At 38.2% G+C, this 13,139-nt stretch overlaps 1 protein-coding gene across 2 annotated transcripts in view; it reads left to right on the plus strand.

Annotated features, from left to right (window-relative positions):
* Positions 1 to 12,895, plus strand: part of LOC109544827 — a 67,778-nt gene extending 54,883 nt beyond the window's left edge. For both annotated transcript variants that reach the window (XM_019915184.2, XM_019915183.2), the window contains one exon: positions 12,258 to 12,895. In XM_019915184.2, coding sequence (XP_019770743.2) covers positions 12,258 to 12,880 — 623 coding nt within the window. In that variant the 3' untranslated portion in view covers positions 12,881 to 12,895. The remainder of the gene's footprint in view (positions 1 to 12,257) is intronic.
* Positions 12,896 to 13,139: the final 244 nt, after the last annotated feature.

The following is a 13,139-nucleotide window of genomic DNA, read 5'->3' on the forward strand; positions in this document are numbered from 1 at the left end:
TTTTGTTAATTTGATTGCGTTCAGGGTTAGCCACGAGTCCAGCCACTAATTTGGCAACATCGCGGGATCTTACGCACTTTTTCGCGTGTCAAGGTCGATAGGGGAATGCTCTCCTTATTCTCCTTCCTGCTGCCGTTTCTCTCCTACTCCCGCGCGGCCCAGGACTGGGCGTCTCTGTCTCGGTGACGCCAAGCGTCCATATAGAGCGTCGCGTCTGGAGCGACAGAGATGGACTCGCAAAAAAATCCCGATTAAAGCATTCTTATGTAATTTCAACGAAAAACTATATGGGAGCCTAAGCCTGGGTAACACTGTGTTGAGTTGAGGTATTGAGTTGCCGCTCTCTGAGTTGAGGAGTTAGAATTTTCACATCTCAAAAAAAGGTCATCAACATTTACGGGTAACGTTTTACTTCTTTGTTCAAACAACTAAAAAAAGTCATCTAGATTTTCGCAGCAACAGAACACAGAAAGTCGACGAGTTTTCTTGAAAAATCAATCTCTTAATTTTTTTGCATAAAGATTCACTTTGCCAGTATTTTACAGTAAAACTTTAGAAAAAACGCGGTTTTTCTGTTTAGAGACGGCGTTGTTTAGAAATATTGACCTAAAAGTGAAGAAACCCCAGTTTCCAAGAATTTTTCAAATAAGTGATTATAAACTTTCGCTTTTTCAGTTCGGGGAAATATTTTTGAAAGAAGACCCAGAAATTATTATTAGGGTTTTTTCCATAATTCGAAGCTGCCAAAAGTTTTCCAAAAATTTTTGCAAAGCGGTTTGGGAGACTGTTCCAATAAAATTGATCTTATAGGTTTTCACAGAAAACACCTGAAAATTATCAGAATTTTAAGTAAAACTTAAAAATAATGCGATTTTTGCTCAGAAACAATTGCTTAATTGAAACTTTGTTAAAACTGGAATCACCTGAAAATTTAAAGGAACTTTAAAAATCGTCAGAGCAATGAGGGCGGCGAATTTTCCGAATAATTTTTTGAAAACTTTTGCTCTGGTCGTTTTTGCAAAATAATCCAAATTACTTTCGGTAAAAAACTGAATAAAATGATTTGGTTTTTGTACCAAGTTCGTCCCTGCAAACTTGTGCATTCTCTGCATTCTGCACTGTAGCGAAACTAATTTTGTCATTTTTGGCTGAAAAGACCTCATCAGAAGAGACATGTCAGAAAATAATGTTTTTTTTTGCTTTTTCGATTAAAAACTTTTAGTTTTGTGATCGGTTTTGGAGAAAACCTTAATGATTTTCGGGGAAAAACGGGAGGAATTTATTTTCGCTTTTGTCCCGAATTTGACGCTGAAAAAGATTTACAAAGCTATAAATTTATCTTGTAATTTTTCGCATCCATTTTAAGACACCTCCAGATTGTCAGTATTTTGAAGGGAATTATCTACAAAATAGAGCGTTTCTGAGTCGAAAGTAAAACAAAAAAATCGGGAAAAACTAAAAAACCATATTTTTTTAACAAAATTTGCAGTCTTCAGAGTATGGAGGTGACGGGATTTCCAAATAATCTGTTATAAACTTTCGCTTGTTGTGTTCGTTTTTTGATACAAAATTATTTGATTTTTGTTACAAATTCGAAGCTGGAAAGGGATTTCAAAACTTTTTGCAAAGCGACGAGGGATTCGAAATTTATTTCATAATTTTTCGCGGAAAATACTTTTCAGCATTTTTAAGTGAAACTAGAGAGCATTTAGAAGAAAGAGTAACGGCGAATACTGGAATATTCTGAAATTTTGAAGAAATTTTAAAAATGTTATCAATAAATGGCCCTTAAAATAAATCTAAAAACAAGTAAAAAAAGTCGACAAACTTTTCCCGGCAACGGAAGTGAGTTACTGCGCCAGCTCCTAAAAATTCACTGAGTTACCCAGGCCTATATGGAAGAAGAAAAGAGTGGTCATCATCCTTAGTGATGAGGAAATCGCAGATTAGACGCATTTTTCGATGTTCGATATTTTCGGAGATCTGGGTAGGCAAAAGTCGTAATTTTCATTCGTTGTTTGTCATTATTCAATTTTGGAGAATTCCGATCCAAACTCCCATTTCGTTTTACTCCGATACAACAAACCAACATGGTACTTTTTTGGGCAAAATGCTGTTTACGGATGAGGTGTCGTTTACTCGTGGTGGAGTTTTTAACTTTGGAAATGTACATCTGTGGCACTCTGAGGATTCCCATGCTGTGAAAGCCAAATATTTTCAACATTTTTAATCAATGCTTGTCCGCACTTCCTTTGGAATTTTCGATTTGTTCTCAAATGAAAGAGAGTTTGCAAAGATCCTATTGGTTCGCTAGGAAGAATTGAGTGAATTTTCGGAAAAGGCTTCTTTTCCCTTATCGCGACCATTTGACGTGTAGTATTTCCAGTGTTCGAATTTTCCATTCTCAATGAATCACCCTGTACATGAGTAGAATCCACAACAAAATATTAGGGAAACAGTAGCCAAGAATGTACCCTGTGTACAATTGACTAGTTTAATAAAACGGCATTGAAATTTTAAATAGATTTAAGGTGGCAATCACAAACATTCAACATGCGAACACCGCAACTGAGGGTTTTTTTAATATTTGAGATATTTAGGAAAAAATGGTTTTTCGGATTTCCGTTTTAGTGATAACCAGGAAATTAACTTTCCATGCTTAAGTATATCGATCGGTCCAACTTTGTAACTACATGCTTTTATCCATTTCATTGCTCCCAAACAAATCGGGATTCATGAATGACTAGCTTGGTCTATCAAAGTCTTTGGAGGAACCCATTCAGGGCGTGAACATTCTGAATCGCTTATCACCGATTTTCGTTATCAGCAAATCCCTCTCTGAAAGTGTTTAGAAATTAGTGTGAATTGAAAACTTTATGGTGTCGGACGTTGTTTAGGATCATACTACTCGAGCATAAAATTGACTGGAAATCCACTATGCAAAAGCTCTAGTGGAGGGTTTGATTACATGTTTGCATCTGAGCTAATTCATAAAGATTAAGGACAACCGAACTCTTAGACACACCCTGATGTGATACCGCAACATTCCAGCAAAGTTGCATCATGAATTAGGGCGAAAAAATTGAAACGGCCACCATACACACACACATAGCTGCCTAATTGATTTCAGCAGTGAAATGATCGAATGAATGCATTTCCAATTAGTGCGATACACTCGAATGCTAAAAGCATGTATTATTTTCGAAGCCGGTTTGCGTAATCGGTGGATGACCCCATTAGTTACCGGCTAGACTTTGAGCTAAGAATCGCGAGAAGTTGCCAAAAAGATTGGCAAACAATTAATCAAAACAGTTCCTCTTGTACATTCCCCAACTGTGCGGATGGACTTCCCCCATGGACTGGGGGAATTTCTGAGCGGCCAAACCCTAAAGCTGGATCCAGGAGCTGGCAGGTATCATAAAAGGACGGCAATGATCCGGACCATCCATTGTTGAACGTCTAGTCAGAAAAGCGACAACCGCGCCACTTCGGAACCCCATCCACTCCTGGAACGCCTGGAATGTTGACCCAAGAAGCAGACGCGACTAATTCGCATCCAAGTTCGATAGACCCTGTAAAGGGCCGGCTCGGAAAGTTGTAGGTCTGACCCTGCCGCCTGGATCACGATACGTATGACCTTCCAATGGCAGACAATAAAAAAATGGGCGCCCCGACGCAAGGGCTGCACCTTTAAGGGCAAGCGACGCATGGAATCGAAGTGACTGAGGATGTATTCTGTACAACTTCGGATGTGATCGTTTCGGCACGGACCTGGAGATGGTCGAAACGTCGCGCTGAATATTGATTGGAAAACGTCACGGCTGCGGTTTCCCGCCAAAAGGGTTTTCCCTGGAAAGGGTGTCGGCTGGGGGCTCCCCTTTGGAGTTTTCCGGCCTTTCAAGGACGCGACGCGATCGATGGGGAAAAAGGCGCCAAGTTCGTCTGGGACCTTGAAAATGCCGCCAAATTGGGCGGCCAGCAATGCCAGATTTGCTCGGTTTTCGGGTTATTCACTTCTTTCAATTCGAGGATTATTCGTGCCCCAACTTTTTCACTATTTATCGACAAAACAGTCATCAAAACGTTTCTATAATAAGTAGGGGGGAACCAAATTGATGTATGCGTCAACTAAACTAAGCCAATTGACTCAAGCTGGATTTTAAAATTCCCTGACGGTGTTTCAAAATCGAAACTTTCTCCACTCATAGAACAGAGTTTGTAGTACAAACATGTTACAAAAGTGAGTCTCTCACTTCGTTACTTCATGACTAAATAAATGCCAAACTCTTGGACCAAACACTTGGAGGAAAAATTAAAACTTGCCTGAATGTGACTGAAAATGAATATTTTTTCACAAACAGAAGAGCTTTTGTGCTACCAAAAGCGACTTTCGCGCCTTGCAAATTAAGAAGAAAATCAACGCTAAAAGGCTGCAGCCCTGAAAAAGCGCCACGAAACTCGGACTCTATATTCAAGAAAAAATTGTTGAAAATTGCCTGATGTGAGTTGAATTGAACCTTTTGACTTGCACTGTTTAATGTAAACGTCGATCTACAAAATATAGATACGAACGGGACTCTTTCACTCCTGTTGTTTGCCAGTGTGGTAAAACTGATCTTATACTGTTTACTTGAACTCAACTACACTCGCTCGTTTAAAAATTCGAATCTTCCAAATTAAAGGTAGCAGCGATTTGAAATCTTTACCACATTTAGAAGACACTTGAAATTACAGATTCTGAGAGTTTCATGAAACTCACTTTGAGTTCTGATTTTGGCAGCTTAGTAAAACCGGTCTCAAAAAAAATGTTTTTACCACACTGCGCTCTTTACTTTAAAAACTTGGATCTTTCCAACTAAAACCAGTAGCTCTTTGAAATTTTCATCAACTTTAGAAGACACTTGGTTCTAAAGGTTCTGATGGTTTCATTAAATTTGCTCATAGTCCTGATTTTTTGCAGCTTAGTAAAATCGGTCTCAAAATGGATGTTTTTACCCCACTGCGTTCTTTTCTTAAAAAAATTGAATCTTCCCAACTAAAGCCAGTAGATGTTTGAAATTTTCACCACCGTTAGAAGACAGTTGACTCTTAACATTCTGAAAGTTTCATTAAATTCACTTAGTGTTCTGATTTTTGGCAGCTTAGTAAAATCGCTCTCAAAATTGACGTTTTTATCCCACTGCGTTCTTTTTTTAAAAAAATTGAATCTTCCCAACTAAAGCCAGTAGCTGTTTGAAATTTTCACCAACTTTAGACGACACTTGGTTCTAAAGATTTTCAAAGTTTTATTAAATTTGCTCAGAGTTCTGATTTTTGATCGCTTAGAAAAATCGGTCTAAAAATGGAGGTTTTTACCCAACTGCGCTATTTTCGTAAAACATTTGAATCTTCCCAACTAAAGCCAGTAGCTGGTTCGAATTTTCACTAACTTTACACGACACTTGGTTCTAAATATTCTGATGGTTTCATTAAATTTGCTCATAGTCCTGATTTTTTGCAGTTTAGTAAAATCTGTCTCAAAATGGATGTTTTTACCCCACCGCGTTCTTTGCGTTCTTTTCTTAAAAAAAATGGAATCTTCCCAACTAAAGCCAGTAGCTGTTTGAAATTTTTACCACCTTTAGAAGACACTTGACTCTAAAGATTTTCAAAGTTTTATTAAATTTGTTCAGAGTTCTGATTTTTGGTCGCTTAGGAAAATCGGTCTCAAAATGGATGTTTTTACCCAACTGCGCTATTTTCGTAAAACATTTGAATCTTCTCAACTAAAGCCAGTAGCTGGTTCGAATTTTCACCAACTTTAGACGACACTTGGTTCTAAAGATTCTGATGGTTTCATTAAATTTGCTCAAAGTTCTGATTTTTGGCAGGTTAGTAAAATCGGTGTCAAAATTGATGTTTTGACCCAACTCCGCTCTTTTCTCAAATTTGAATCTTTTCCACTAAAGCCAGTATGTATTTGAAATTTTCACCACCATTAGCAGACAGTTGACAGATCCTGAAAGGTTTATTAAATTCCCGCAAAGTTTTGACCAAACTAGGCTCTTTTCTTAAAATATTTGAATGTTCCCAACTAAAGGCAGTAGATGTTTGAATTTTTACCACCTTTAGAAGACAGTTGACTAAATATTCTGAAAAGTTCATCAAATTCACGTAAAGTTGTGATTTTCAGCAGCTTTCCAAATTCGGTCTCCAAATTGATCTTTTGACCAAAGTGGGCCCTTTTCTTAAAATATTTGAATGTTCCCAACTAAAGCCAGTAGATGTTTGAAATTTTTATCACCTTTAGAAGACAGTTGACTAAAGATTCTGAAAAGTTCATTAAATTCACGTAAAGTTGTGATTTTTAGCAGCTTTTCAAATTCGGTCTCCAAATTAATCTTTTGACCAAACTGGCCCCTTTTCTTAAAACATTTTAATGTTCCCAACTAAATCCAGTAGCAGTTGCAAATTTTCACCAACGTTAGAAGACACTTGACGCTAAAGATTCTAAAAGTTTTATTAAATTTACTCATAGTTCCGATTTATGGCAGCTTAGGCAAATCGATCTCGGATTTGTCGGACTCAACGATTCACTCAACAGCTATGCGATTTTTCTGTATCAAATTTAAAGTGCCTCCAGAGGAATAAATCAAGTGGTGTTCGGTCAGATCGTGGTGGCCCCTCAATAGGGCTTCGTCGACCAATCGATGCATTTTAATAAACATATCCAACCATTGTCTATCTGGCAGTACATTAAGGGAAAGGGCCGTCTTGTTGAAAATGTAGTAAATCCACATTTCAAAACAGATTCTTTTGAACGTCTGTTTTGTAAAATTGATTTATTTGAGCATTTTGAAGCGGTATTGTTTGCTGTAACTAAAACTCCCGTGAAACTTCACTTGTGTTTTGTCTCCTTTTCACAGGCGGGACCAGTTTAATATTTCGCAGCTTCGTTTGATGATGTTGTCGAAGGTCGAAGCACTATTTTTCATAGAAAGTTTTATCTAGAGTTACGTTAAGTGGTTCGAACCATAACCAATTCACACAAACCGTTTCACACTCTCATAAAGTCGTTCTATAGCCTGGCTTTAAGCAGATCTGACCAATGAATTGGGAAGATAAACCAACCTTTTCTCACTTTTCGCAAGGGTATTTGGTCGGTCCCAGTTCGAACAATAGGGAGCCTACAAATTCCGGAAACGCGTTTCACCCATTAAAACTCGCCTTGAAGTGTCTGATTAGAAAGTTTGGATGAATGCACATTCGTTTCGTACCGAGCAAATTGCGGCTGCTTTGAATTTGGATCAGGAAATCGAAAAAATCCTAATTTTAGTCCGCAAAAATGAACACATCGCTGCTCATTACGCTGGCGGTATCTAAAAAAAATTAGCACACTTTTGCCAATTTTTGTTGCCTTTTGCTCTCCAGGAGTCAATGAACGTTTGATTAGATCCTGAAAAATCGTCCCTTTAGATGGAAAGCATTCAGTTGAAAATGGAACAGAGCGACTGCGTCTTATCTAATCGGTCGAGGAGAAGAAGCAAGTCATTTTACAGCAGATAAGGGGAGTTCAAGAGCGATTTTGGTGGGCATCTGGTCGGGTCAGTCAACATTTTGAGAAGCTGTCAGCTTTGACCTCTTTCGCTAATATGAGCGGCGATTTGTTAGTTTATCTAAACGACTTTGGTGACCCATTGAAATGTTTGCGCTCACTGCCAAATGCTTCACAATCTGCTAAAAATACCATCTAACAATCCTTGTGTAGGCAACGCAAGCTCGTTTCCCAAGAGGTTTCTAAGAGGAGTTCAAACAGGAGTAAACCGACATGGTATAACCCGCGACAATAAATTCTTCACTGCTCGTTTATCTGAGCCTGGAAAAGTTGGCCTAATGGAATGGAATGCGTTAATAAATGACAATGCAATCATTTCGGAACGTGACGAGACGCTGTTAAAATTAGGTTCCCCCCAAATTACGGCCATAAAATCTTCTTTAATCGGTCGTAACTTGATAACGGAAAGTTTCCTCGGTGCCGTTGCTCTGTTTCCTATTATACAGGGTGCTGGCAGAGGAGGCCTAATTAATACGGTTTGTTCATATAGCAAAAACGTCCCTCGAAAATTTTGCGTTTTGAGTTCATTTTCTCCCTTTGGGGATTTTTACGCAAAAAGATGCTCTTCATTTATTTCGATACATTGAGCGGTTTCAAAGATTAATTGATTTTTTCCCAATCAGTTTTAAAAACTCTACAGGAATTAGAGTAAACTGCAATGAGTTAAAAACACTTGCTTTGGTAGATGTTCATAATGAGCTGTCGTTAAAAGTAAAAATTGAATTCATATAAAGTTGCCGAACCTAGTACCTCACAAAAACACCAAAAAGTTTTGCAGGAATTTGCGTCAAAAGCGGCTAATTCTTGATAAATAGCGTTCCCCATGAGGGGGACACTTACTGCAGCAGGAACCAATTTTAACATTGTTCAAATATTTCGTTGGGTGGCCATTCTGTAGGAAGGAACAGGATTACCCGGCCAGATGTTGCAGGGTTTATACCTGCACTACGGAGAAATTTAGTTATCTATTATCTCCAGCATAGGTCTGGTACCAAACACTTAGTTTCCAATAAATCTATTGTATGGACAAGGTTCTGCATTGTAGGCATTTCTGTTCTCCTTTGGCATTGTTATTGTGTATCGAGAACAAACCTTGCATGCCGTTCGAAAAAGTGCAGGTACAATATCGACGGGCAAAGTAAACAGTCAGTAATTTCCATTATCTACACCTTCTTACTTTTGGGCATTTATATGGTTGGGTCTTTCGCACCTACGTAACTTTACAGGTTTTGGCAATTTCAATAAACCTCTCTCAATAAATTCATCTCGGTCTTAAGGGCAATGAGTTTAGGACGCAATTCTTTTAGGTGAAGGCTGATTTTCAATAATGTAAGGCTAATTTTTTTTAAATAGTTCGGATTTTTTTAAGAGGCAAGGGAAATTGTTTTCAGTGTAATTAATTTTCAAAATATTTGCTCAGTTTGGTATTTTTGGATGTCTTAAACTGCGATTGAAGGAAACCGAAAAATCTCTTAGTTAACGTTAATTAAAAGTAATAGTACCATTTTTGCAATCAATAAATTGTTATTTAAGCAGGGAAAAATGACTAGAAATTATCTAAGGAGTTGCATAATTTTTTATGTATCTATTTTCCACGTAAGGAACATTTCCCGTGAAAGCGAAGACTCGGACTTGGAACTGATGCTTTAAATACTGAATTTTAGGGAAATTAACTTTTGCCTGATTTTAAACGAGTATAAAATGTACTTTGATAGATCCAGGGCTTTCAGAAGTAGTGTTTTCGCTCCCATTTTCAGACACAAAAAAATTGCAATAATTGGAGAAATATTTTAAAAACTGTGAAAAGAAAGCACTGACAAGAATTTCCAGAGTTTTCTCTGACCGATTTACCAATAATTTTTTCCTGTTGTCACTGTAAACCTGCTGGAAGTCGTTTAAATCTACTGTACTGGTCAGTCAACGAAAGCTGAAGACGATTTGCAGGACTCGATTAACGGATTGTTAAAAACCGCAAGTAACGAGCACGGCATTAAGTTTTTTCAGCCTTAGGGCCGGGGCAAAAAGTGGCTAATTTAATTAATCCAATTAATAATATTCAGGCGATTGAGGAAACCGCGCATTTCTTTGACCGATCGGAATGCCGTATTGTCAGAGAAGGACCAGCAGCGACGGCTTGGGATCCTCTTTAGTGCCTTTCACATTCCGCAGTTGGGCGACCCCAAAGCGGATTTGCAAGCCATTATTAATTCCGATCGTCATCGAGAGCTTATTTTTGCGCAAACGATCCAACTGGTACCACCAGGACCACATCCCGACTCATCAGCGCTCTACATGTACTAATCACATACCAGACAACCACTAAGACCGCGGGTTATTGGTTCTATTACTCATTCGGAATAATCAGCGATTGCGCCATTCATCGTCTAAAATTAGACCATCGCCCAGACGTTGTCTCTCAATTATTTTTCGGGATGAGACCAAAGTTTCCAGAATTGTCTGTTGCTTACTTTTGAACCTTTCCCTAGGCTTTTTCTTGCAGCTCACGCTCTAGGACTGGAGGTTGCGTTGCAAACGTTGCGAAAATCTACAGGATAGAGTTGATACCTATACATTTTTGCAGGGCGCCGCTGCTGCTTTAGAAGACATCGAAAACATTCTTTATTTCCTGAATTTGTTTAATTTTTTTTTGCATAATGGCAAATGAACAAATTATCTAGTGTTTTAAGCGACACCAATTAAAATATTGTGTTTGTGGGCGGAACGGACATGTCATTTTCAAACAGAAGCCTGCGGAAGATGCAAAAATATTCGGTCGCTTGGCGCTAAGTTGACTTTTCACACCAATATGAATTTTAGAATTACCGCATATATTATATATAAACGAAGAAATTTGAATATTTTTGTTCTAACCCAGATGTTACTCGTTTCGGCTTGGAAAATATGACTTTTTGCAAAAATCTCTGGCAATTTTGCCTCACTCCAGAAAAATCTTTGAATTTGAATTGAATTTGCTCGTAATATTGTGCTGTCGATTTTGGCTTCCATGTGTGGACTGAGTCAGGAAAAATCGCCACACACAAAAACCTTAATGACGAATCCTTGACAAAATTCTAATGAAACAAAAAGTATTGAAACCATTTGTTTTAACAGACCGCAACAGACAGATTTTTTCTGGAATCCTTTCCATCATCGACTTTATGGTAGCTTTGTTGATTTTTCTGACGGTAGAGTTCGACTTGCCAGAAACTTCTAGGGAAACTTTGACTTTTTCCTAGTCCTGAAATCTTCATACTCCGGACTAACGTGCTGCGATAAATTATAGACCCGGAAGCTGGGAGAAGTGAGAAGAGCGTACGTTTCGTCATCCATCAGACAGCAATTTTTTTTGAAAAAATCAGTGTTCAATTTTCGAGCCCGTTTCTTTGCTTCCAGATTCTTACTTGCCTTTCTGTCTGGTGTCGTCGGAACTTTATAAGTCTTCAAGCCCGTTTTGGTAGATATTCAACGTACTCACTGCAACATACTATATTGCCCATTTTCCGATTGGATAACGTGGGATTCTTCTCCAATTTCTCGACAACTTTTTTCACTGTTTGTGGGCGTGTAATCCCGAACCCACTTGTCTTTCGGTTAACATTTAATGATGAATTAATGCTTGAACACGATGGAGTTTCATGAAAAGTTCGAATTCAGGCACTTCTAATTCAGATGCCATTTCTCTACTAAAACATTAAGTTCGAAAATCTTTAGAGGTTCTATGGAAGAGCCTTTTATTATTGGAATTTTGTGAAGAGTTAGAACGGTTTTTCTGTGCAGCGATTTTTTGTGATTKGTTTCTGTMGGATTTAAATCAGRGGATTGGGCAGGTGATTTATGATTTAATTAGTTTTCGGCAGTTTTAAGGCATGCATTCGCACTATTCTTAGGTCTTCTGAGGTCTAAGGAATTTTAAACTCTTCCCTTTARAATGCTGTTTGCACAGCTTTTTTGCCGGACATTTTTTTCGCAAGCAAAAAGTTGTGACCCGTCATTGTCTCTTGAATGGCTCAGGAACAACAGACGAGTGAAGACCCAAATTACTCAGAGACATGAGGTTGGAACATCGTATAATTTTTYRCTTTAAAAAAAATTATTCTAATCTAGTCACCGACTGAGAAAATATTCGCATCTTGTCTGACTCATGACAAAATATTACATTCCTCCAATACTCTTCTGCTTTCAAGACAATTGTTAGGCAAACTGTTGACGCTGACACTGTTTTTACTAAGTCAAGGCTTTTCCTTGCAACTCCATCCAGAATATCCATTAGGGTGGATACATTTGCGAACAATTTTGCAACTTGAAGTTGAAGTTGTGGGGCACTAAAAAAACCACTAGTGAACTCGACTTAAATTTGGTTTGTTGATTTTGCTACCCATTTTAATTGGATCGAATTTGGCTGCTAAACCATTTGGTTCCTGCGTTAAAAAACCCTTTTTGAATGCACTATTCATGAATTATTTGAGATTAAATGTACCACAAATTGTATATTCATTCGCAGGGTGTCCGATTATTTTTGTGTTTTAAGTATTAATGAAAAGCTAGCACAGATGCGTGAAAACCGCATCATTTTGTTGCTGCTCCATTGAAGGCTTTTTTTGAAATTTGATATTTTCAGCCGAAACTGACCGAACAGTGAATTAACGTTTTTTTTTTCTTACAGAAGAGGACGAAATTGATGTGGTGTCATGTTCGGCGACCAAACTTGCTATCATCCCACAAGCCCCCATCAAGCCCAAGGAGTCACCCAGCATAGAATTCCACAAACACGTATCTCCCTTGAAGAATAAGACCAGCATTAAAACCATAATGCCAGTAAAGACTGAAGAAGTTCCAGTTGCCTTGCCAGGTCCCAGTGGTCTAAGTAGTGGTAGTAAGGGACCCGCCAAAATCGCCACAATCGCCAAAATCGCCACAACCGCCACAACCGCCAAAACTGCCGGTAACACTAAAGCTACTCGTGGTAAAAAACGTAAGCGAAAGCAGGGCGGAAGCAAAACTCCTGTAGATAAACGGGACCAGCACAATGATATGGAGCGGCAAAGACGAGTGGGTATCCGAGTTGCTTATGATCACCTTAAGGATCAATTGCCTTACGACGTTCGATCGAAAAAATTATCTAAAGTGAATATTTTGACCGAATCTACAAAATATGCAAACTACCTGACCGCTACCGAAGCCCAGCTACAGGAGCAGATAAAATTACTTGAGAACGCGCAGAAGAAAATGACTCTCGAGAAGGAGGAGCTCGTTAAATCTTTGAATCCGAAAGGTATCCCTTTGTAAGAAAAGTTCCTAAAATGATTCAAATTTAATAGAACTGCTATTAAAATTAAACTGTTTTAGGAATTATTTAGTATTATTTTCAAGTACTTTTAGTACTTTAATATTTTTAGGTGATTTTTTTATTGATTTACGTTTAATTCAATGAAAAATCACAGAAGAAACATCATGTGTAACGCGCCGATATACAGGGTGTCCCGTAAGCTCATGATCAAAAGGGACTGCGATATTCTTTGGACCAAAAGAAGACGATCTGACCTAA

Source organism: Dendroctonus ponderosae, unplaced genomic scaffold (genome assembly GCF_020466585.1).
Source record: "Dendroctonus ponderosae isolate FM_Combo_2020 unplaced genomic scaffold, Dpon_F_20191213v2 Dpon_F_20191213_8, whole genome shotgun sequence".
Taxonomy (NCBI): Eukaryota; Metazoa; Arthropoda; class Insecta; order Coleoptera; family Curculionidae; genus Dendroctonus; species Dendroctonus ponderosae.